This window comes from Glycine soja, chromosome 15 (genome assembly GCF_004193775.1).
Source record: "Glycine soja cultivar W05 chromosome 15, ASM419377v2, whole genome shotgun sequence".
NCBI lineage: Eukaryota > Viridiplantae > Streptophyta > Magnoliopsida > Fabales > Fabaceae > Glycine > Glycine soja.
In genome coordinates, this window is record NC_041016.1 from 34086491 (window position 1) to 34110603 (window position 24113).

Below are 24113 nucleotides of genomic sequence, written 5' to 3' on the forward strand. Positions count from 1 at the left end.
TTCATGAAGAGACCTTGCACTAGAGAGGGTCTCCATGGCGGAACGGTTTCCTCTTGAAAAAGAAATGATTCTTATATAAGGAACAAGTGCTTAACATTAATATATTAATATCTAACATCAACCACCATGTAAAAAAAAAGAGGGAAAACAATAGAAAGAAGAACAGTGAGAGCACAGAACCAAGAACAACACATATCAAACAAGAACAACATAGAACCAAAAATGAAAGAACGATGAATAATTAATCTGAGAATGGAAAAAAAATTAAGAACGGATTCAAGGGGTTGTGACAATGGTTGCACGAGGGAGGAGCCGCAATGATGGCAAGAGGGGCAACAATGGTTGCATGAGGGAAGGGTCGCGATGGTGGCGCATGGCATGATGATGGTGGCAAGATTGTGGTGGCGTGATGGTGGTGTTGTGAAGATGGTGCTACGATGGTGGTGGTGCCCTGAAGAAAAGAACAGAAAGAGAATAGGGGAAGTGAAGAGGTCTATGGGTGTGGCAGAGAAAAGAGAGAAGAGGGGTGTGGGTGTGGAGGTCTGGTGGAGAAAAGCGAGAGAAAATAAGTGAGGTGTGGTGTGGCTCGAGGAAGAGGAAAGCTTCTAGAGAAATGAGAAAAAGAGAGAAGAGATGATGAGAATCCTAAAATTGGCCAAATACAGGCTAAAGGCCCAAGTGGAGAAGGACGAAGGCCCAAGTGGAGAAGGATGAAAGCCCAGAGGCAGAGACACTATCAAGACTATTAATTGTTGCTGAAGGCCCAAATTAATTTGAAGGCCCATAATAAATATGTTCTATTTTGTTTTTATTTTATTTATAATTTGTTTGGCCCAAACTGTTTTGAAGGTCCATGTCTATTTTTATCTTTTTGTTCAGATACACTATAAGTATTGGTTTTTGTTTTCAATAAAAGAACTTTTGGCATTTGATGAAATTTGGTGAGAGTTTCTCTCTGGGTTCCTTGTTGAACCAATCTTAGACTTATCAAGGTAATCCTTGTGGCGTCTATCCTGACTTATCTTCCTTCACCGGAAGTGGCGTCATCCAAATCTCTGTAACTTGTATCAAGCGATCTTCCCTGTAAGGTTCACATCAAGAGAGGTGGGGTGTGGATGGAGAGTGTGTGGAGAAGTGGGAAAGGCAACGTGTAGGGAAGGGAAAGATTCTAGAGAAGTGGAAAGGTGAAGTGGAGAAGTGCAGTAGTTGCAAAAAAAAAAAAGTTTATTCATGATAAAATAGATTAAATAAAAGCACATTTTTATTTCTCATATCCAAGGAATCATAAATTTTAAAAAAAAATCTCTATATTAGTGATATATTTATAATGAATAGGTTAATGATAATCTTGTATTGGGGCCATAACCATCAAAACTTATTTATGAAATGCTAGTTAAATTCGAGCTAAAAAATAAATGATATTTAACAAAAAAATTATTTAAAACCTAAAACTTTTATTTTTTTTAATATAATTTAGTTATTTATTCTTAACAAGTACTAATATGTGATGACATTTGTTAATTGTTATGATTTGCACACATAATTGGTGTAAAGGAAAAGTTTCGTGAATGGATATTATTTCCACCGAGATAACATAGCAACGTTGATAGTTAAAAAAATGAAATTGGAAAATAATGGCAAAAAAAGTGTAGAATTGGAATGTTGGATAAATTGGAACATTGTGGAGGATTGGACTGTTGAAGTTAGCGTTGCACACATAATTTTTTTTTAACGTAAGAACATTATTCTTATAAATTTGGATTCATCTGATGGAGTTTTGGGCACAATATTTGTACTCTTAATTTTTTTCTTGTTCCGATCAAGCCTCAATATTTTTTATTCTCTCTAAAGTGGATCCCAATCAATATTACTATAGTTATTTGTAAAATCAACCACCTCCTATCAGTGAAAATTTTCAAAATTCACCACAACACGTTATGTACCACTCCATACCAATGAAAATTCTCAAAATCCACCACAGTATGTTATGTATCCACCACCCCCACACATGTGGTATATGCATCCTTCATCCAATGTAGAGCTACGTACCAATGATAGTTCTCAAAATTCACAAATTTATAGTCAAAATCATCAACCCCACAACCCAAACACATGTTATAGGCCTTCTTTATCCAATATTGAGTCCCCTAGCAATGAAATTGAATCACCAATCGGTGTAGATAGTATTCAACTAGACGAAAGAGATCAAAATTCAGATGGGAAAAAAGTCGTACAACATTCTTAATGACAGAAGATGTGATTCTCGTCTGATCATGGCTCAATGTGTCAAAGGATTCAATTACAGGAGTCGACCAAACATCAAACCAATATTGGGCAAGGATAAAAAATGCGTACAACAATGATGATGTGCGTCAAAGCGGACAATTTTGTGAAAAAAGATGGACTCAATTAAAATCTAGGTAGAACAGGATCCCCCTTCCAATTCAAAAGTTTAATGAGTGCTACAAACAAGCACGTAAACATAGGAGAAGTGGAAGTTTTGAGAAGAATGTTTTGGCTGATGCTCATATGATTTACAGACAGGATTCAGGTAAAAAATTTGAGGTTGAGCAAGCTTGGTTGTTGTTGAAAGATCAACCAAAATTCGATGCAAAATTTATGTCAAAGTATTCAAAAAGAACAAAGGTTTCTATTTCTGGAAATTACTCGTCATCTTCTAACCCAGAGACACCCATTGAAGTCAAAGAATATGATACGCCATCGCCAATTCTCACCCAATTGGACAAAAAACAGCAAAAAGGAAGAGCAAAGGAAATGAATCTTCGAACACTCTCGATTTATCTAACATAGAAAGTGTAATGAAGGACAAAAATGTCAACACATCAAAACTTATTCAGTTAAAGGAGGCACATGAAAGGCGTCTGCAAGAATAGGAACGACGCATATAGTATGAAATTTCATGAAGGATACATCCAACATGTTCAAACAACAACACCAAGATCACGAAAAGTATTGTGACCATATTAGGAAAAAACTAGGATATTAAATGTTTAGTTCTTATGTATGAATGTTATGCTAATGTCGTGTTTGATATTTAATTTTAGCAGTGTAGGTTGTTGTTGTATCTCAAATTCAGAATTCTATGTTGGAAAACTAGCTGTTGAAAAACTAGCCGCTAGAAAACTAGCGTTACAAATGAAGTTATATAAATGTCCAATGTTTCATCATTCTCACATGTTCTCATACAAAATATGCAATATTTCTCTCTTATTTCAAACACTTTAATTACCATATAATGGATCCAAACATCAATTTAGATAAAGCTTTGGATCAAATGATAGATGAGGATTTGGAAGACAACACTGATGGAGAAATCATTAGGTTGATACTTGAGAGCCAACAACAACCAGATGGCAACACCACTAGGCATAGCCAAAGAAGAAGAGTGATACACCGTAATTGTGAAAAAGGTCATGGTTGATTGTTCAATGGCTATTTTTCAGAAAATCTTGTATACACATACATTCAGTTCCGAAAAAGGTTTCATATGTGAAGGCATGTGTTTCTCCGAATTGTAGACACGCTCAACAATTATGATGAATACTTTCAAATGAGGGTCGATGTATTATGTCGAAAAGGCCTATCTCCATGGCAGAAGTGCACAACTACTATTCGTATATTGGCTTATGGATCACTTGCTGACAGTGTGGATGAATATGTTCAAATTGGTGAAACAACTGCAATGGAATGCTTGGAGCGATTTGTATTAGGCATATGCACCATATTTAGGAATGAGTACTTGAGGAGACCAAATAACGAAGACACCGAGCGACTACTACAAATGGGAGTAGCACACAGATTTTCAGGTATGTTAGGTTCCATTAATTGTATGCACTAGGAATGGAAAAATTGTTCAGTTGCACGGAAATGTCAATTTTGTCGAGGTGATCATTGCAACCCAACAATCATTCTTGAAGTTGTGGCATCACAAGACTTGTGGATTTGACATGTATTTTTTGGCACCGCTGGTTCAAATAATGACATTGCTATGTTAATTGGATCTAATGTGTTTGATGAAGCTTTGTCAAGACGTGCGTTTGCAGTGCAATACACAGTGAATAGAATCCAATATAATATGATATACTATTTAGTGGATGACATTTATCCAAACTTTGCCACATTTGTGAAGACCATCTCAATTCCGCAAGGAGAAAAATAAAAATTATTTGCACAATGACAAGAATTAGCAAGAAAGGATGTAGAACGGACATTCAGAGTGCTCCAATCTCTATTCGCAATTATACGTAGTCCGACACGTTTTTGTGATGCTGGTAAAATGAAGAATATCATCTATGCATGCATCATATTGCATAATATGATTGTTGAGGATGAACATGACACATATCAAAATAACATTGATTACAGTAGTATAGGTAAGTATTTTTAGGTGCTCACCCTAGTATCAAATCAACATACCCCCAAAGGAGAGTAGAGGTTCATGACAAACAAAACCACCGCCAACTTCAAGCAGATTTATTTGAACATATTTAGGAACATTTCAAAAATGAAAATAACAATTAATTTTATGTAATATTTTTTTTTAATTTTTCATCATTATGTTTTTTATTTCAATGTCATTGTGTTTAATTATCTATTATTATATAAAAATGTATTTTTTATTGTTACACATTTTCTTTCAATGTTATGAAATTTTGTTTATTTTTAATTTATATTTAATATTTTCTTCAATTATTTATATTTATTATTTGTATACATAAAAATTGGAAAAATGAATTAGTTGTTTTATTGGAATAAAATTAAGTTAGAATAAAAAAATTTAAATGTGTGAATTTTTTAAAGTTTCCTTTGATCTTTTGCATTGAATGAAAATTATGTATGATTTTTTTTTGAGAAAATTATGTATGATTTTGTTTTGAGTGATATGACACTGTGAAAATCACAAAAAGTATTACAGGGACAAAAAAAAAAAAAATTAAAAAAATCCGTATAAGAGACATGCACCATAAATACTCTTACAGCCACCTTGAAGAGACCTAAATTAAGGGTGGACTCACCCTTGTATAAAGTCTAAATGACTATATATTAACCTGCAGAAAAAAACACTATTCACATGTGGAAAAGATTTACGACAAGATTATAATGTTATCTATGAAGATATCATAAAATAATTTAGTTAATTAAAATATAAAAAATAAAAGAAGTAAACATATACATAATTAAAGATCAATCAAAATTATTAATTTTTTAAAATAGGGACCAAAATAGTAAAAAAAAAAAAGAAAATCAAATTAATTTAGTCTAATTATTAATGAGTGTAATTTCTATATATTTTTAGTGTATTTTTTATAATGTTATATTCTATTACAAATTCTCCTACGATCTAATAAAGAAAGCATTGCATAAAAAACTAAAAACTTTTAATATTTTAAAAATGCATACCATTTTACTATACATACCATTTATGACCCAATACATATATTTACTTAAAAATATCCTATACATTCAACAAATAATAGTATTTTTTTTATTTATAGAAATAAAAAACAATAAATTTATACTAATTCAGAGATCCCACTCAACATTAATTCAGCTAGAATGCCTTGGTCAATAAATGATAATTATTATAATTTTTATTAGTTAACTATATAAAAAACTATCATATTATGGATGCAAAATAATTAAAGTCTGATGATCTTTATTATCTTAAAAAAAAGTTTTCGGAAAAGAAAAGAATGGCAGAAGCAGAGCAGAATAACCAAGTTGGGGAAAAAAATAATAAGAAAGAGACATTGGGTCCGACACCTGCCTGCTGTGTACTTTATGAACCCTCTTTGGCGTTTTCTCTCTTTGGACTTCTTTTGACTTCTTTTCACTCTGTCTCGTATTCTTCCTCTCTCGGCACTTGAACTGCAGCAACCTTTCTCTCTATCACCCCCGCGAACAATGCTCCTCCTCCTCCTTCTTCCAGATCCAGCTAATGCTCCACATTGCGCATTCTCTCTCTAACCCCTAACCCCTAACCCCGAAACGACGCCGTCTCGCCCTCACTCCCCCGCGCAAAACCCTAGATCTGCTGCGATTGCGACTGCGACTGCGATGCTCCACCTCCGCCAGCGCCGCGACGCCGTCGCGCCAGCCACCACGCGCTGGCGCAACACGGTAGTTTTACGGCTACAACAACCTCCTCCTCCTCCTCGCCCGAAACGGTACGTTTTTGAAGTGACGCTTTTGTTGTGTTTGTGTTGTGTTGTGTGCAGTTCGAGGAGAATCTGGAGCAGTGGCCGCACCTCAACGAGCTCGTCCATTGCTACACCACGGATTGGGTCAAGGATGAGAACAAGTACGGACACTACGACTCCGTCGGAACGCCGTCGTTTCATAACCAGATATATGAAGGCCCCGACACTGACATTGAAACCGGTATTCTCCCTCTCTCTCTTATTTTTTTTTGCTTTTTTTTATCGTATTAGCTTCTGCATTATTCTGCGTTTTTTTTTGAATTTTTGAAATGTGGGTTAAATGTGAGTGTGGTTAATCAATAGGGGTAATGCTAATAATAGCATTTGTGATGTGACAATGACAGAAATCGGTGTTTATTTCTGTTCTGCCACTTTTTCTTCTTCTTCATTATATCAGCTTAGGGCTGTTTGGATATGGAAAAAATGAAATTAGTTTCTCCATGAGCTAAAGTTAGCTTTGCTTCCATAAATTAGCTTATGCATAAGTTAAATTTTTTAGCTTATGCGGAAGCTTATTTCATTTTTCCTTATTATCTTTTCTCTCCTAGAAGTGCTTATGGAGTTTATCCAAAAACAGAGCTTTATGCATTCTGCGATTACCTTTTTTTTTGTTAAGTTGTGAAATGGGGTTTAAATGTGAATGTGCTTATTTACTGGGATAATGCTAATAAATTAATAATTGTATGTGACGCTGACACTGAGATTGGTATTTATTTCTCTCTATCCCTTTTTTTTGCTTTTGCTTCTTGTTTATCATATCAGCTTTTGCATTCTGTGACTTCGGGCATTCTGCGTCATAACACTATTAATAGCATGTGGGTGGGTTTAGGGTTGTGTTTGTGATTAGTGGTTGTAGATTTTTTTGTAAATACAATTTTGCCTTTCCTCTATCATACTAGCTTCTGCATTTAGCAATTTTTTGTTTATACTTTTTAAAATTATGAAATGGGATTTACATGTGCATGTGCTTATTAACTAGGTTATTACTGCTAATAGCATGTGACACAGATACTGGTATTTCTCTTTTGTTTTTTTCCCCATATTTTTTATATTTTTTGCTTCTGCTGCATCTTCCTCATATCAGCTTCTGCATTCTTCATCATAACACTGGTAATATCATATGGGTGGGTTTTGGGTTGTGTTTATTGGTGATTAATGATTGTAGCAAGTTTTTTGTTTTCTTGAACAAAATTATTGTTGTATGCAGAAATGCGCCTTGCTGGGGCAAGGCAAACAAAGGGTGATGATATTAGTGAAGATGACATACCTAGTACTTCAGGAAGGCAGTTTATGGAAGGTGCAGATGGTGACTTGCTGCCTTCGGATGTTCCAAAGGTTGATAGGGGTGTAGTTTGGTTCCTTGTTTTAATTCTATTGGAGATTCTGTGCTAGTTTACGATTCAAGTTTGTAGAAATGGTATTGGTACTGATTTTGATTTTATTAATTTACTTAAATGTGAAGCATATTGGTCAATCTCTCCTTCCTGCTTATGAGCCTGCATTTGATTGGGAAAATGAGAGGGCATTGATATTTGGACAAAGGATACCGGAAACTCCTGTATTGCAGTATGTCATTTGTGAGATGTTTCTGAGTAGAGTATATTTTCATCTTTTCCTGTTCTTTTTGGCCCAACTGAGTTTTTTTTGTCAATCCTTTTCTGTTTGGCATCTCAGTGGAATGAAGATCTCTGTAAAAGTTCAGTCTTTACAATTTCAAGCAGGATTGGCCGGTGAGTGTTTTGCTGTTGATATTGGTGGGATAATGTGGTAGACAAATTGCTTCTTCTCATTGTGCTGTTGCCAATGCTATGCCATTTAATTTTTAGTGTTTATGCTGAAAGTGGATTTATGTGTCTGACACAGAGCTCTGTTTTTTTTTTTCTCATAATTTATAGAGCCCTTTTATGGTACAATGTGCTTGTACAATAGGGAGAGAAGAGAAAAGTTATCAGAAGACTTTTACTTTCATGTCTTACCAACTGAAATGCAGAATGTAAGTATATGATTTTTTTTTGTTAAGTTATATGTAATCAATGGGTGATTTTGAAGTGACAATGATTTGGCCCCATCCCCCCACTTTTTACAATTTCCAGGCCAAAATTACATGTGAACCTCGTGCAGTCTTTTACTTAGATGCGCCATCTGCTTCAGTTTGTTTGTTAATCCAGTTGGAGAAGCATGCTACTGAAGAAGGCGGGGTTACTGCTTCTGTTTATTCACGTAAAGATCCAGTATGTATTGACATTTTTCTTCCTTTGTTGTTGTTGTTTTCTTTGTGCCTTAGCCAAGAATTTAAGCTGGTTTTCCACTATTGCATGTGTACATACAGTATATAGGAGCACATTTTGTCCATAAAGATGGGGTGGGTGCACTACAATCAAATCTGAATTTTTGAAGAGCAACCGATGGTTACTTTCTTTAAAAGAAGATCTTGAGTAAAATAACTAGAGCTTGAACACTACAAAGCCTATACTTACGGCTTAATATTAAGCCCAAGTCTTTTTAATTTGTTGCATTGTCACAAATTGGACTGCATTTTGTTGACCAATCTTTTCAACTGCCATCCGTTATCTTAAAAATATTATTTAGCTGTTATTTATATGTGAGATGTATCAATAGGCTTCAAAAGGACTGTTCTCTTAGATTATGTTTTGGATATCTAATGGTGAATGAAATAGAATCAAAATTCCAGTCCATTGTTTGGATACTTTATGATGGAACATGGTAACAATTATTTCATTAACTTATTATTCTTATCTCACTTGGTGCTTTTTCCTGGTTGCTTCTCCTAATTTGTATATCCATTTTTGCCCATCTCTACCCAGTTAAGCAATGAGCTTGAAGTGGGTTGCCCCTATTGCAAAAAGCAACTAACAATAAATTGAGATTTGGGACTTATCATCCCTCTATTGTGTCATTGAATGTGGGTATTTGGAAATATAATTTGTGAAACAATGGGGGTAAACAAAAAGGTCAATTCAATAGTCTAAATAACTTCCTACAAGGAAGAATTGTTTAAAGATGAAAGAGAGGGCATACTTATGAGAGAATGGCCTAGTTTGTAGATATGCTGGATGCCTTCAACTTTGGAAGGAAGAAGCATACACTTGCAGAGGGAGGAAGAATCACAATAAAGAATTAATTTCTTTTCAAATAAAACAATCAAAAGTGCTGATTCCATCCATACCCCCATCAATTGGGGGGTGGGGTGGGGGGTCAAATTGGGGTTTTGATGCATTGCAATTTTAGAACAGGGTTTTTATTGTGTGCCATGGAGGCATGGACACATGATAAGAAGATAGAAATAAGAAGTTTATATTGGGAATGAGAGTATTTATTATATCCAAAACATAAGCAATTCAGTTCATGCTCTTTTAAGTAATTTTAGGCATTTAATAGGTTATGTTTGAATGGGCACACAATAGATAGTCTCGTTTATAATATTAAAACAATGGCGCACTTTAAAACTTGATTTCATTCCTCTCCATTCCTCTATCTATCAATTCAAACAAAGCGTTAGAGCTGTTCACTAAGTAGTTTAATATGGTCTTCTTTTCCTTAATATTCTTCCACCCACCAATCATGATGTTGCATTCCGTTTTCTTCCAATAAGCTATGGTCAAATTCATTTGTTGATTCTAATATTTGACTCTAATCTCAAGATAGGATGGTGGTTTAAATCCTGTGCCATGTCTTACAACCAATTCCAAGATGTCATGGAATTCATCACTCCTTGCCACATTGAATGGTATGGGATGGCATTTTAGAAAAAGAACCAATTTCTTGACATGCTTCCTCCAACAAATTCTTCTTAAAAATGTGATTTGTTGTGGATTGGGGTGCTTACTCTGCTTTTCTTAAAAGTATTTCTCGAGTTCTCAACCAGTTCTCAACCACATCATTCCCTTCTCTTTTTTCCCCAGATTTATATGCTCATCATTGGTGCTTGATTTCTTGATTAATCTCTCTTGCAACAGGGATGCAATTACTCACATTTCTTTCTTCATTTCATTAGTAACAATTTTACATGCTACAACCTGCTTTGTGTCCACACCCTATGACCTATGATGCTTTTTGATTGTAATGTTTGCATTTAATGTTTTTTCTTTCATCTCCGTCCACTTAAATATGCTTCCACCTCACTCCCATGTCCAATTGGATTCTTGTGCATTTTAGAACCCTCACTCACGGCATCACTTGGGTTGCCACCACCAGCAGCTGCACTAGCACTCCGTTAATCTCAAGCACCAAAACATAGAAGGGAAGAGAAGCTACAAGTAAAACAAAGAAGAAAAAACCTGCTTTGAATCAGCATAACCGTTAGATTGTGCAGTAAAATCCCATAAGTTGATTTAATGAAAAGCAGCTGAACTTGCACCTAGAGAAGATAAAAAAACAGGCAGATCAGCGAGCTGCCTAGCAGAAACAGAAAAGACAAGATTGAACCTGAAGAAGAAGATGCAGATTGGAACAAGAAGACACAAGTCGGAATGGAGGAAGAAATAGGGCTTGGATTCTTTTAGGTGGGTGTTCAAAGTTGGTTAGGTTCCTGTTTTTTCCTTCATAAGTGGGCCTTCTTCTGATCAGCAATGGATCAACCAATCACACTAGAACAAGTTTCCATAGGTGATTGTGATCAATGGCATCTCCAGAATTGTAGAAATGTATGATTCACAAGTTAGATTTGGGGATCAGCACTTTATTTAGGGAAACTGGGAAAAGGGTAAGGAAAAGAGTGTGATGGGAGAGCAAGAGTGTGATTTGTCCTATGTGGGACTTGAAAGATGCAATGAAACCATATGCTTCTATAAGAAATACATTATAAAAGATAGTGAAGACATTTTTTTGGGCTTGGACATTTCAAAAAATGGTGAAGACATTTTTTTTAAAATTTTTTAATTTTGAACATGTGTTCCTAGGATGTTAGTTACAAGATTTTAAAATATTAGTTGAAAAGGTAGAAGCAGGGTCTAAATATGCATTTTCTACCTTGGACTTTGAATTTTTTTTTCTTTGTAGTAATAATAAATAAGTTCTGTGAATTTTTTCTTGCTGACTGTGGATGCTTGCTTATTTTAGTGTATAATTTACAAGGTGACTGCTATTTGTGTGAGATGATGCCTTTTAGGAAATTGTTTAGGCTTTAACATTTACTTCACTTTACAGGTGCACTTGACTGAGAGAGAGAAGCAAAAACTGCAGGTGTGGTCTAAAATCATGCCTTACAAAGAGTCCTTCACATGGACCATCGTATCATTATTTGATAGCAGTATTGGTGCAGCTTCAGTAGGGCCTGCTTCCCCAAGCAGCCCTCTTGCTCCAAGTATATCTGGTTCGAGTTCTCATGAAGGTGTTTTTGATACTAGTGCAAAAATCTCTTTAGATGGAAAGCTGAGTTACTCCAATGGAAATTCTGTGGTAGTAGAGGTTTCAAACTTAAATAAAGTCAAAGAAAGCTATACTGAGGAATCACTTCAGGTGTGTGCTTCAGGTTTCCTGACTTTGGTTTTGTTCTTAGTGGCTGAATTGAAGGAATGAAATTTCTGGATTAAATTTGTTTTTATTTATAACACTTTTAAGGTGATATTAATGACTTTGGCAATAATTCTTTATGCAATAAATACTTATTTATTGATTTGCCCCTCTTATATGGCTTTTGTTTATTTATTGTTTTTGTTTATATGCACTATATTACATTTATTCAGTTTGCTTTAAACATTTATTTATTTTCTTCTTATTTGGGTTTTGTTTTCTGTTCCTCCGTCTGATTGAATGTTAGATTGTCATTGCATTGTCCTTTATGATCTATTGTTTGTTTTATTTAATATTAAATTCAAATTTATTTTTAATTGTTCTTATTGTTTGGGTTTCCAAAGATTATCAAAGAATCTGTGTTTGGTATATATGTCACTATGCTGTGCCACTTTTTTTTTTTGATCAGCCAAAATAATCTATATGAATTAATTGAGTACCAGAGGTACTAAAGGTACAAGTTGCAGATTACAATTCTGCTGTGCCTCTTTTTTATTATCAAGTTTGAGCTTTTGGTAGCTGCATTTCTTTTTTCTTGAGAAGACATTTATATGACTACTATGATTAAAAAAAATTAGTGTTTCATACTGATTTATTCTGTGGCTGGTATTTCTTGAAATATCTAGGATCCTAAACGTAAGATGCACAAACCTATCAAAGGTGTTTTGAGGCTGGAAATTGAAAAGCACCAGATTTCCCTAGCTGATTTGGAAAATGTGTCAGAAAGTGGTAGTATAACCAATGATTCTGTTGACCCTGGGGATCGAATTGTGGATTCACTGTCTGGAAAGTATCCTAGTAATGGTTGTGATGATCCTCAGGGTAGCAACCTCAGGGTAGTATCTCCAGTTTTGGGAAATGGAGCAAATCAACATGGAAATTCAGATTTTAATGCTGATGATGTAAGTATTATATCTTTTGACAGAGTTACCAGTCTTTAGTTAGCCAGTGGAGTTAACTTTTTTTTAGAGTAGAATTTATCTTTTAAAGAAATTAATTTTTTTTTTTTTGGTCAGCAAAAGTAGTTATATATATATATAAAAGTACCAGTGGAACTAAAGTTACAAGATAATTTTAGGTAGACTTCTGGATACAATGATCAGGCTGTCTACAGGCTGATAGGATCCAGAGTGGTCACCACATATACATATACAATATCCCTCAGCTGGTTTTCCCTCCTAATTACAGAAACCTTCTGTTAGGTTGCTAGACCACTGGTTAAAGTACATTGAAATTTTTTTCTCCATTGCTCTGAGCCATGTCCAGAGCAGAAACACTGCATCCTCCATCAGCTTGCTTCCATTGAATGGTTCATTCAAGAAGATGACCTTATTACTTTGCTGCCAAATGGACCAGGTTAGGGTTACCCACCAGCTCTTCCATCTATTGTACCTCTTCGATCCAGTCGTCCCATTTTCGACCTGCATAAAGTGTTGCCTTGGAATTATAGGATGAGCCCCCAAGGTTCCAATCCAAGATTGGGATTCCCACCATAAAGGTTGTGTTATGCTGCAGTAAAAAAATAGGTGGGATGCATCCTCCTCCTTATTTATGCAAAAAGGGCACATGCTGTCATCTAACTCTACTTGTCTCCTTCGCAAGTTACACTTAGTCGGCAATCGATCTCTAATTAACCTCCAAGCAAAGATTGATGCCTTAGCTGGGATCTTTAGCTTCCATAGATCCTGGAGTGCTCCATCCAGATTTTCATCCTCTGAATCTCCCTGCAGTAAGTTATATGCACTCCTTGTAGAGTAATGACCATTGGGTTCATGTTTCCACAACCAACAGTCAGCTACTTGTTGCTGGATTACAGTCTGTGTGATCTCCCTCATGAATTCGACAGCCGAGACGACTTTGTTATCAAATAAAGGCCTTCTCCATGAAAGGTTCCATTCCCAGGTTGTTTCAGTGAAACTACCCACTTTCTGGATGAGTTTGTGTTGCTGGCGAGAGATCTGATACAACCTGGGGTATTTCAGCATTAGTGCCACACCATCTCTAGACCAGCAGTCCTCCCAAAATTTGATTTTATCACGACACCCCACAGTCCATGTTGTTCCATTTTGCAGAACGTTATTCAGCTGATGGTCATGGGTCACCGCCATTAGGTCCTGCCACCACAATGATTCATTGGTGCCACTTTTTCCTTAAACCAGTGATCTCCACCTGCCATACTTGGACTCCACTCCAATATTCTGGCCCATAATTCTTTGTTTTGCTGAAGCATATCCCACCTCCACTTTCCAAGTAATGCTTTGTTGAAGGTCCTAACATCTTTTATACCCAGCCCCCCTTTTCTTTTGGGAGGCAAATTGTTTCCCATTTTACCCATGCTATCTTCCTTTGATCCAACCCTCCTCCCCATAAGAACCTACGCTGAAGTCATATCCCACCTCCACTTTCCAAATAATAACAAATTTGATGTTAAAAGTGAATTTGTATTGCTGAGTTTGTGGTTGATATTTTCTTTAAACTTGGAGTCTTTGCAAGGAAGATAGTGCTAACTATGGATATTTTAGTGCATGATCATGAAAACAGCTTTATGGTGTACTATACCAAAGTGCCAAGTTTTATCATTGAGTAAAATTGGACATATTTGGTGCTACGGTTCATTTTTTAATGGTTTATTTCTAATTAATGGTAAGATAAAAGGAACTTGTGTATAATCTTGAACCACTTCAAGGAGGACATAATTTTCAAAACTTGGTGTTTCTTAATTGTCATTTCTCATGTTGATCCCTTCACGAGGGATATTTGCATCTTGCTACTCTATCTTGTATTTGATTAATATAATAGTGTCAATAGTGCTTAATTTTGCTATGGGGGTAAAGATATTTCATGATACGGTGGTTTTAAGTAATTCTATTTGTATGTGCCATGCTTCTGCTAATTGCTCTATATTGGTTAACATATAGTTCCATGCTTTTGACTTCCGCACTACAACAAGAAACGAGCCTTTTTTGCAACTTTTTCACTGCCTGTATGTGTATCCGTTGACTGTAAGTTTGGGTAGGAAAAGGAATTTGTTTATACGGGTTGAACTCAGGGAGGATGATGGTGATATTCGTAGGCAGCCATTGGAGGTAGTGACCTTTATTTTTCTGTTCTTGAGGAAAGCCATGGCCCTATGCTTTCATCTTATGTGTGACTCAATCTGCCCAGGCAATATATCCTAGAGATCCAGGTCTAGATGCATCGTTTCAGAAGTGGGGTCACACCCAAGTTGCTGTTGGAGCTAGGGTTGCTTGTTACCATGATGAAATTAAACTTTCCCTTCCTGCTATGTGGACACCAATGCACCACCTTCTATTTACTCTATTTCATGTTGATCTGCAAACAAAATTGGATGCCCCAAAGCCGGTAAGTTCATTTTCGCTTTCCACCCAATTTATTGTTTTTTAATTCCTTCCTTTTACCACTGCTGTCTGGGGTTGCATATTGATTGTTATGAATTGATTACGCTTCTTAATTTTTACAGGTGGTGATTGGATATGCAGCACTTCCTTTATCTTCCCATGCTCAGTATGTTCTCTTAATTTGATATTTTTTCCATTGGTTAGACTTTAATGTTTATTTTATTAATTAATGATAGTTCTTGGCCGGTTGCTGTTGCATAGTGAAACCAAAATTGTAATGGTTACCATAGGAATCTCAATTACAATTTTAATGATCACAATGTTGATGGCAAGGCTGGATCCAAAATTGTACTTGTGTGGCATGCTGGTTATATCTCTTTTCTGATATTCTTATACATGACCAGATTAACTAATAATTCAAACTGGCAATATGAAAAGTGGTTCAGCCTTTAGCATGTGTTCATATACAACGAATGGATCATAAGTTACCTAATGAGCACAATCTTGAATATCAGACTTAGATTGATCTAAAGGCTTGAGGAGAATGATTCCTCAGCTCTTTATTTATAATAACCAGAATTGAATTAGATAATAATGGGTGATTCCTTAATTGTAGGGATACAATCAGAATCAATTGCATAAAAATAGTAACTACTTACGATCTTTTCCATCCTCCGAGTTTGTGTTGCATCTGGGTCGCAATTTGGCGGATCACACTGGATTGCTGTTGAAGATTGAGACTTGCGGTGCCACGTCGCTTTTTCACGAGTTTGTTTCTAGGTTATTTGCGGGTCGGGCTTATGACCCAGTATTTTAATCTGAACTGCTTTAGCTCAAAACACCTAATTACTTAAGCCCAATTTCTATTCCCTCTGCGTCCAAATAATCCTGTGCCCCCTTTTCACCTAAAAAATGAAAACTGCTGCATTGCTTTTGCCTAAAACAAAAAATTACAGCGCCCCCTAATCCCCTCTTTGATCTCTTTCACTCACTAAACACTCTTTCTCCTGCTCTGTTTGTGTGGACTGTGCATGAGGCACTCTTCTCTAATCTGTGATTCTGTTTGCAGAACATGCACACCGTCTCTGTTATTCTGTTTGCAGTGTATGCACATCATTTCTGTGATTTTGTTTGCTGCACACACATACATTCTGTGTTTCTGTGTTTTAAGTGTGATATAATGATTTATGTTACTTTATATATGCACATATATATGATTATGTGCATATATATGAATTTCATAAATTTTGTAGGATCTTACGATCTCCCGATTTACGACCCATACTCCCCTTCCCAATCTTGAGTAAGATCTTGATTTTGACTATTGTGGTAATAATAACGGAAACAAAATCATATCTCAACAGAAATATGGAAACAGAATCATATCTCAACAGAAATATGGAAATAGAATCATATCGCAACATGTATTATTAACAAAAAAGTAAAAAATGGTCACCTATATTGCATTGAAAATCTTTACAATATCTTTCATGATAATACCTCTCTTGTAGGTCTGGTTTGACTCTACATGATAATTGATATTTTGTTGCCAATGTGATTCTTCATTTATGTTTTTGCCGCTTCCTATTTTCCTTTTATATAGAAAGAACTAGTTATGTCTTGAAGACTTGGTTCATATCTGGTTTTGTGTACTTTGGGGCCAAAAAGTTTTCTTTTCTTTTGCCCCAGTTTACTAGAGAGCTTTTTAAGAAGTTCCCCTAAAAAATTGTTATCGAACATGCACTTATAATCTTAACTTGGTATATGGCAGCTTATGCTTTAGTCGTTTTATACAGGCTGCGGTCAGAAATAAATCTTCCAATTATGAGAGAATTGGTTCCTCATTATCTCCAGGATGCAGGGCGGGTATGTGTTTATTACTGTACACCTATACATGTTAATTAACTTTCATGTGTTGCTTGTTCTCCCTTTTCTCTTTGAGTAGTGTGACCCAATGGGTATGTTTGGATGGAGGATGGGAAGGTTTACTTAAAATTTCCTATTGTTTAAGATTTTTATAAAAAGAAGAAAATTATAGATACTCATTTAATTGTTCAGAACCTCTCCCTCATAACATTTTAAATTCCCCCAATTTTGGAGAATATTAAATATTCAAAGACAGGGGACATAACTTATTAGGGCGCTACTTAATGCATTAGTAAACTTATAATATGGTTGTCTAATTATTTTAAATTTGTAATGATGGTTACTAGTCTTGTGAATTGTAATGTGATGCACAATATTGTATTGTACTGCACTTGACTTTATGTGGCTCTTAATTGGTTTCTGTTATTATATTTGAATTTTGAACTTAAAGTCATTCTATATTTTGGTTTCTTATTTTACTATAGGAGAGATTGGATTATTTGGAAGATGGGAAAAGTGTCTTCAGATTGCTTTTACGACTATGTTCTTCTTTATACCCTATCAATGAGCGTATTAGAGATTTCTTTCTTGAATATGACCGGCATACTCTTCGAACAAGTCCACCATGGGGTTCTGAACTTCTGGAGGTATCATTCTTGTCTAGCTTTTTTTTTTTTGTTATTTTGGGTATTCTTGTTAATCTTATTATTTGTTTATTCTAGACTCATGTAGATATCATTTTATATATGCTGCTCTTGATGGTATCTCAATTCTCCACTGACTCGTCAGGTGTTCAATAAATATAGCTATTTCTGGGTTAATCTTCCACCCAGCAGATTGATTTATTTATAATTAGAATTTAGAAATCCATGGAGGTGAGAGAGAACAAGAGAAAATGAAAATTGTTATTGTATATATGAATGAGTTAGTTACAACAGAATTACACTATGGTGTATATATAAAGGATTCTAACTACTGAAGTTTAGTAGTTAGCTTAACTAACTAACTCTTATGCTGAGTCAGCAATGACTCAGCTGTATCTACTATACATTATTTTCCCCCCCTCAAATGCAGAGTGCTCTGAAACTCAGTGAAAGAAAGCACTGAGTTTGGATCGTAAATCCAGAAATGGCTGCTTGGCAAGAGGCTTTGTCAACACATCAGCAAGTTGAGGATAGGCAGGAACATGACACATTAGTAAGGACTTATCCAAAAAATCTCCTCTCACAAAAAAGATGTCTAGTTCCATGTGTTTTGTCCTTGAATGAAGAACAAGATTGTGACTCAAAGCAACAGTGCTGAGATTATCACAGTAGACAGCTGGGGTGGTAATTTTAATAGAGTTCTCTTAGTAAGGATTGAATCCATAGAAGTTCTGATGCGGTAACAACCAGGCTTCGATATTCAGTTTTTGTAGTCGATCAAGCAACAAAAGACTGCTTCTTTGACCACTAAGAAACAGGATTAGGGCCAAAGAGAATACATCCCCCTGAAATTGATCTTCTGTCAACCATATCCATTCTCCAATCAGTATCACAGAAAGCTTCCAAAGTATAGGCTTCTCTCTGAGAAGCAGATTTTAGAGACAATCCATAGTCTATAGTACCCTTTAGATACCTTAAAATACACTTGACAGCCTTCCAATGTTCCTCCATGGGTTCTGACATAAACTGACAGACCTTGTTTACACTGTAGTTCGGTTTTGGTCTAGTTACAGTAATGTACTGAAGTGCCCCAACAACCAACCAACCAATAGAGAGTAGCATCAGCAACAGGAACTGAAACAAGCTTAGTTGTACCATGTTTGGTCAACTTAAGACCAGAGGGCAGATGAGTGGTTATTGGTTTGGCATCAACCATGTTAGCCTTTTCAAGTAGATCGCGAATATATTTAGCTTGAGACAACAATAGAGGAACCCTTACTCAAATGTTTTACTTCAATACCTAGAAAATAATCCGAATTTCCTAGTTGTTTTAGAGCAAGAACAGCATTTACTTCAATACCTCATTTACTTCAATACACAGAATCAATCTTGAACACCAGAAGGGAAGGATCACACTTGCTTTGAACAAAGCCAAAAGTCAGTAGTGTTTTGGTTAATCTTTCATTTTTTTTTTTGATCAGCCAAAATAAGTATATATATATATTAGCAAAGTACCAGAGGTACTAGAAGTACAAGCTAAAATTCTGGTCTAGTTCAGCACCATAACAATTTGGTTGCTGACCCAGAATAAGTTTCATATTATAAGACTAATACAATTATTGAACCTAGATTCAAATCCTCATCTGCGGAAAAATCCTTCAGTTAGGTTTGATGACCACTGATTATAGTGGGTTGTGAAATCCTTCTCTAAGTTTTTGAGCCAAGTCCATAACAGAAATACTGCATCATCCACCACTTTATTTGTGTTGAAGGCAGAATTGGAGAAAACTATACTATTTCTGTGCTTCCAAATAGTCCATGTCAATGCTAGCCACCACCCTTTCCATCTGTCCAGCTGTATTCCTTCAAATGCTCCATATATGTGCTGAAGAAAATGATGTCTTGGGTGATGTGGAAAGACACCCACCAGATTTACCCAAGACAGCATTTCACACCATATAGGAAACACTTTGCTGCAGTGAAAAAACAAGTGACTTGCACTCTCCTCTATTGTTCTGCAGAAAGGGCACATAAAATCTTGTAGCTCCACATGCTTTCTCCTCAAGTTGTCTCTTGTTGGTAACCTATCTTTGAGTAACCGCCATGCAAACACAGCTACTTTAGATGGAACCTTCACCTTCCATAGCTCCTTGAACTCTCCGTCCTGGTCCTCCTGTAATAAGTCCTCTCTAAGCACATTGTAGGCACTCCTAACCGTATACTGGCCACTAGGATCTGCCACCCATACCCACTGGTCAGCCCTGTGGGACCGAATTCTGTTCCCCTCAAGTTCTTGTAGAAATGATACCGCCATATCTATCTCATTGTCGAACAACGGTCTCCGCCATTTAAAGTCCCATTCCCACCCTGAATCTTTGAAGTCTCTCATTTGCAGAATGAAATAATTTTGCTGAACAGATATACTGTAAAGCCTAGGGTATTTCTCTAGTAATTTGTTATCTTCCCCTGTCCAAGTGTCCTCCCAAAATTTAAATTTATCCCCACGTCCAACCTTCCACACTATCGAACTATTCTGCAATTGACCCTGTTGAGGATGCTGAGCTACAATCTTCAGGTCCCTCCACCATGTAGATTCGTTATTGGCTGACCTTGCTTCATTTAAATTCCTCCACCTGCCATACTTTGACTCTATTACCCTGACCCACAACTCCCCCTGATTCTGAAAAAGCTTCCATTTCCATTTGCCAAGCTTCCATTTGGTTAATCTTTCATACCAGGCCCTAGGTGCCTGTTTTAACCCATAGATAGCTTTCTTGAGTTTGCAGACCATACTTTTTATCAGAATCAGCAAATCCAGGTGGCTGGGTCATGTAGATTTCTTCCAAATAGCCATTAAGGAAAGCATTGTTCACACCAATTTACTGAATAGACCAGTGATGAGCAAGAGCAATAGTCAACATTATTTTGATTGTGACAGGTTTCACAGCAACAGGTGGAAAGGTTTCTGAATAATCCTGACTAGTTATTTGATTAAATCCCTTGGCAAAGCTACTAGCCAACAGATTGAAGAAGGTCATGCCCTTCGTCATAGACGAAAGGCAATCTGCATTCATTGAAGGAAGGCATTTGTTGCATAGCGCGGTAATTGCAAATGAGGTGGTCGAGGAAGCTAGGAGAGGGCAGAAGCTGTGCATTGTCTTTAAAGTGGATTACGAGAAGGCATATGATTCAGTATCATGGGACTTTTTGCTTTACTTGCTGCGGAGGATGGGTTTCCACTCCAAGTGGATTCGATGGATGGAGGGATGCCTAAAATCTGCTTCTATCTTAGTATTTGTCAATGGCAGCCCCTCGCATGAGTTCATACCACAGAGAGGCCTGAGGCAAGGGGACCCATTAGCACCGTTTCTATTCAACATTGTGGCTGAAGCTTTGAATGGGCTGGTAAGAGAAGCTATTGGGAAAAACCTATACAGGGGATTCTCAGTGGGGTCAAACAATGTTGACATAAGCATTCTCCAGTACGCAGATGATACAATCTTTTTTGGGGAGGCATCCATGCGGAATGTAAAAGCAATCAAAGTAATTCTGCGGTCCTTCGAACTCGTATCGGGACTCAAAATTAATTTTGCGAAAAGCAGCTTCGGTGTATTAGGCATGTCTGACCAATGGAGAAGAGAAGCTGCATACTATCTCAATTGTAGCTTGTTGACCATTCCTTTCATTTACCTGGGTATACCTATTGGGCAAACCCAAGATGGTGTCATATGTGGGATCCTCTTAAAAATAAATGTGAGAGAATATTAGCGAGATGGAAGCGAAGACACCTGCCTTTTAGGGGGAGAGTGACTCTCATACAGTCGGTTTTAACATCTATACCCATTTACTTCTTTTCTTTTTTCAGGGTTCCTAAGAAGGTGGTCGACAAGTTAGTTCGCATTCAGAGAAAGTTCTTATGGGGAGGAGCGCTTGATCATACTCTAGCTTGGGTCAAGTGGGACATAGTGTGCCTCCCAAAGGACAAAGGGGGGCTGGGGATCAAGGACGTAAACACCTTCAATCTCGCATTACTAGCAAAATGGAAGTGGCATCTTTTCCAGCACCAAGGGCAACTGTGGGCTAGGGTATTGGAATCCAAATACGGCGGATAGCAGGGTCTAGATGAGGCAGCAAAGAATCCATTTGGTGGAGGGATTTGAAGGTGGCGTCCCATCATCTGGAGCACGGCGAAGCATTACAGAGGAGCACAGTCTGGAGGGTCGGATGTGGGGACAAAATTAAGTTATGGGAAGATGATTGTATAGGAGATAGCGGTGCATTAGCAACAAAATATCCTAGATTGTACCTCATATCTAGTCAGCAAAATCACACTATTCAGCATATGGGGGTCCATAACGACTCAGGGTGGGAGTGGTAGTTCACGTGGAGGAGATCGTTGTTTGATAATGAGATAGACGTGGCTATTGCATTTCTAAAAGATATGGAAATCCAGCAAATTCAGCCAGAGGTCAGATGGGTGGGTGTGGATGGCAGATTCCAGTGGCCAATTCTTAGTAAAGAGCGCTTACATCGCCATGAGGGAGGCTCCATTAGAAGTGATAGAAGATACAGCTTATGCAGAACTGTGGAAGATGAAGGTACCGAATAAAATATTAGTTTTCGCATGGAGACTACTTAGAGACCGTCTTCCCACAAGAAGCAACCTTCATAGGCGACAGGTGGAGATAAATGATAGGAGATGTCTGTTGTGTGGCAACATGGAGGAGGACACATGACATTTGTTTTTTCATTGTAGCAAAGTCATTCCTCTTTGGTGGAAATCGTTGTCTTGGGTGACCTCTGTCGTTCCTTTCCCGCAAAATCCAAAACAACATTTCCTCCAACACATACATGGAGTGACTCAGGGAGCTAGGGGTAACAGGTGGAGGTGGTGGTGGTTGGCTCTTACATGGTCGATATGACAGCAGCGGAATAAGATACTCTTCTCCAATGACACATTTGATGCTAATAAAATTGTGGACGATGCATCTTTTCTACTGTGGACGTGGCTATGGAATTTAGAGAAGGACTTTAACATCAGCTACAATCACTGGTCCAGCAATCTTAGATCAGGGTTTGTGTATTAGTTGTCGACAGTACAATGCATAGTTGCAAAATACAGGTCACATGTAATCTAGGCTTTGGTTACCATCAAGACTACATTAGTCTGATAAGGGAATCATTGGTCTGTGGTCTTATAATGCACCATTTGTAAATCTAGTACCTCTGGTACTCAATTAATATATTATCTATTTTTGCTGACAAAAAAAAATTCCTGGAACAGATCAATGGGCAGATCTACCTACTAAGCCCTTGTCTCCTACTCGGTTTGCTTATGAGTTCCAATAACTGTAGTTAGTTGACAATTGTATTTTCAGTTACAGCTGAATCTCTGTAGTATAAGTACTACACTTGTAAGAGATTGAGGTGGCTTTTGTATTTTCTCCTAAATCAATATACAAATCCTTTTTCTCTCTTCTATCTTTTCTACAGAATTGTTTTGTTTTGTTACATTTGGTTCACCATTTTTATGGAATGAAGTTGTATCACCTTTTACTATCCTTTTTTCTTTTTTTGAATATAATGAACCTAGCATCGGATGGGACTTGTGTTATGTTCTGTACTGTACAAACATCCACCAAATGCTAAGTGTTATTTTATCTGACATGCCTTCTCACACCAAAGGGCTTGAAGCTTGGAAAATGCTCATGTCTACTCTTTATATGCTGAAATTCAACCTTTTCTTGCTATAATGGGGTTTGCAATCACTTGGTCATAGAGGTTCTATTATCATGTCAAAGATCATGTCTTCTTAATATATTGTGTAAATTATTTTGGAAAAGTTATAGGTTTTAGTTATTTGTAAACAAATTGTTGACTGTCTGATTTTGTTTGTTTATATTGTATACATATTTTTGGATTTCTTTGTTCAAATGCTTAGTTAAGATTTGTTTATTCTGGATACAGGCTATTAATAGTTTGAAGAATGTTGATTCCACCGCTTTACTTCAGTTTCTTCACCCAATTCTTAACATGCTACTTCATCTTATTGGCAATGGCGGAGAAACACTCCAGGTTTGCACCTTAGTTAGTTCTTTTTTTTAATTACATTTTTGAAATAAGTGCCTTGGAGCTGTAAAAGATTTGGAGAAAACAAAAGGTGTTTTGTAAAATGTAGAGGAATATTATTCAACCCACTCTGTGAAAGGTTACAACAAAGCTACATATACAGGACTGAACAAAGTCCTAACTAACCTAACAAACTCAACTAATTATCAGTTAGTTGGAGATGGCAGCTGGTACACTACAAAGCTATGCCTACTGCTGTACAAAGAAAAGAAAATAAGAACAGAGTAAAACTACTCTAATAAGCTGCATTTACTGTTATGTTTTTCCTTTACATTTTGGTGGTTTAATTTTCTATCTAGTCTCCATTAATTGCACATGTGGTTTGCTTTTTACATTATATTTACCTTTCCACCATTGTTTTC

General features: G+C 36.6%; 1 protein-coding gene and 1 pseudogene across 3 annotated transcripts in view; both read left to right on the top strand.

Moving 5' to 3' along the window:
* Nucleotides 1–3256: 3256 nt before the first annotated feature.
* Nucleotides 3257–4408, top strand: LOC114386081 (annotated as a pseudogene).
* Nucleotides 4409–5803: 1395 nt separating this feature from the next.
* The window catches only part of LOC114387087 (guanine nucleotide exchange factor SPIKE 1-like), a 59245-nt gene continuing 40935 nt past the window's right edge, over nucleotides 5804–24113 (top strand). The window contains exons 1-15 of one of the 3 annotated variants that reach the window (XM_028347211.1): nucleotides 5804–6141; nucleotides 6240–6402; nucleotides 7429–7556; nucleotides 7684–7787; nucleotides 7896–7951; nucleotides 8117–8214; nucleotides 8315–8452; nucleotides 11388–11699; nucleotides 12380–12655; nucleotides 14672–14839; nucleotides 14919–15116; nucleotides 15235–15278; nucleotides 16909–16978; nucleotides 17464–17625; nucleotides 23590–23697. In XM_028347211.1, coding sequence (XP_028203012.1) covers nucleotides 6079–6141; nucleotides 6240–6402; nucleotides 7429–7556; nucleotides 7684–7787; nucleotides 7896–7951; nucleotides 8117–8214; nucleotides 8315–8452; nucleotides 11388–11699; nucleotides 12380–12655; nucleotides 14672–14839; nucleotides 14919–15116; nucleotides 15235–15278; nucleotides 16909–16978; nucleotides 17464–17625; nucleotides 23590–23697 — 2088 coding nt within the window. In that variant the 5' untranslated portion in view covers nucleotides 5804–6078. Of the gene's footprint in view, nucleotides 6142–6239; nucleotides 6403–7428; nucleotides 7557–7683; nucleotides 7788–7895; nucleotides 7952–8116; nucleotides 8215–8314; nucleotides 8453–10522; nucleotides 10745–11387; nucleotides 11700–12379; nucleotides 12656–14671; nucleotides 14840–14918; nucleotides 15117–15234; nucleotides 15279–16908; nucleotides 16979–17463; nucleotides 17626–23589; nucleotides 23698–24113 lie in introns of those variants that run through there. The other 2 variants (XM_028347209.1, XM_028347210.1) reach the window with 2 other exon arrangements.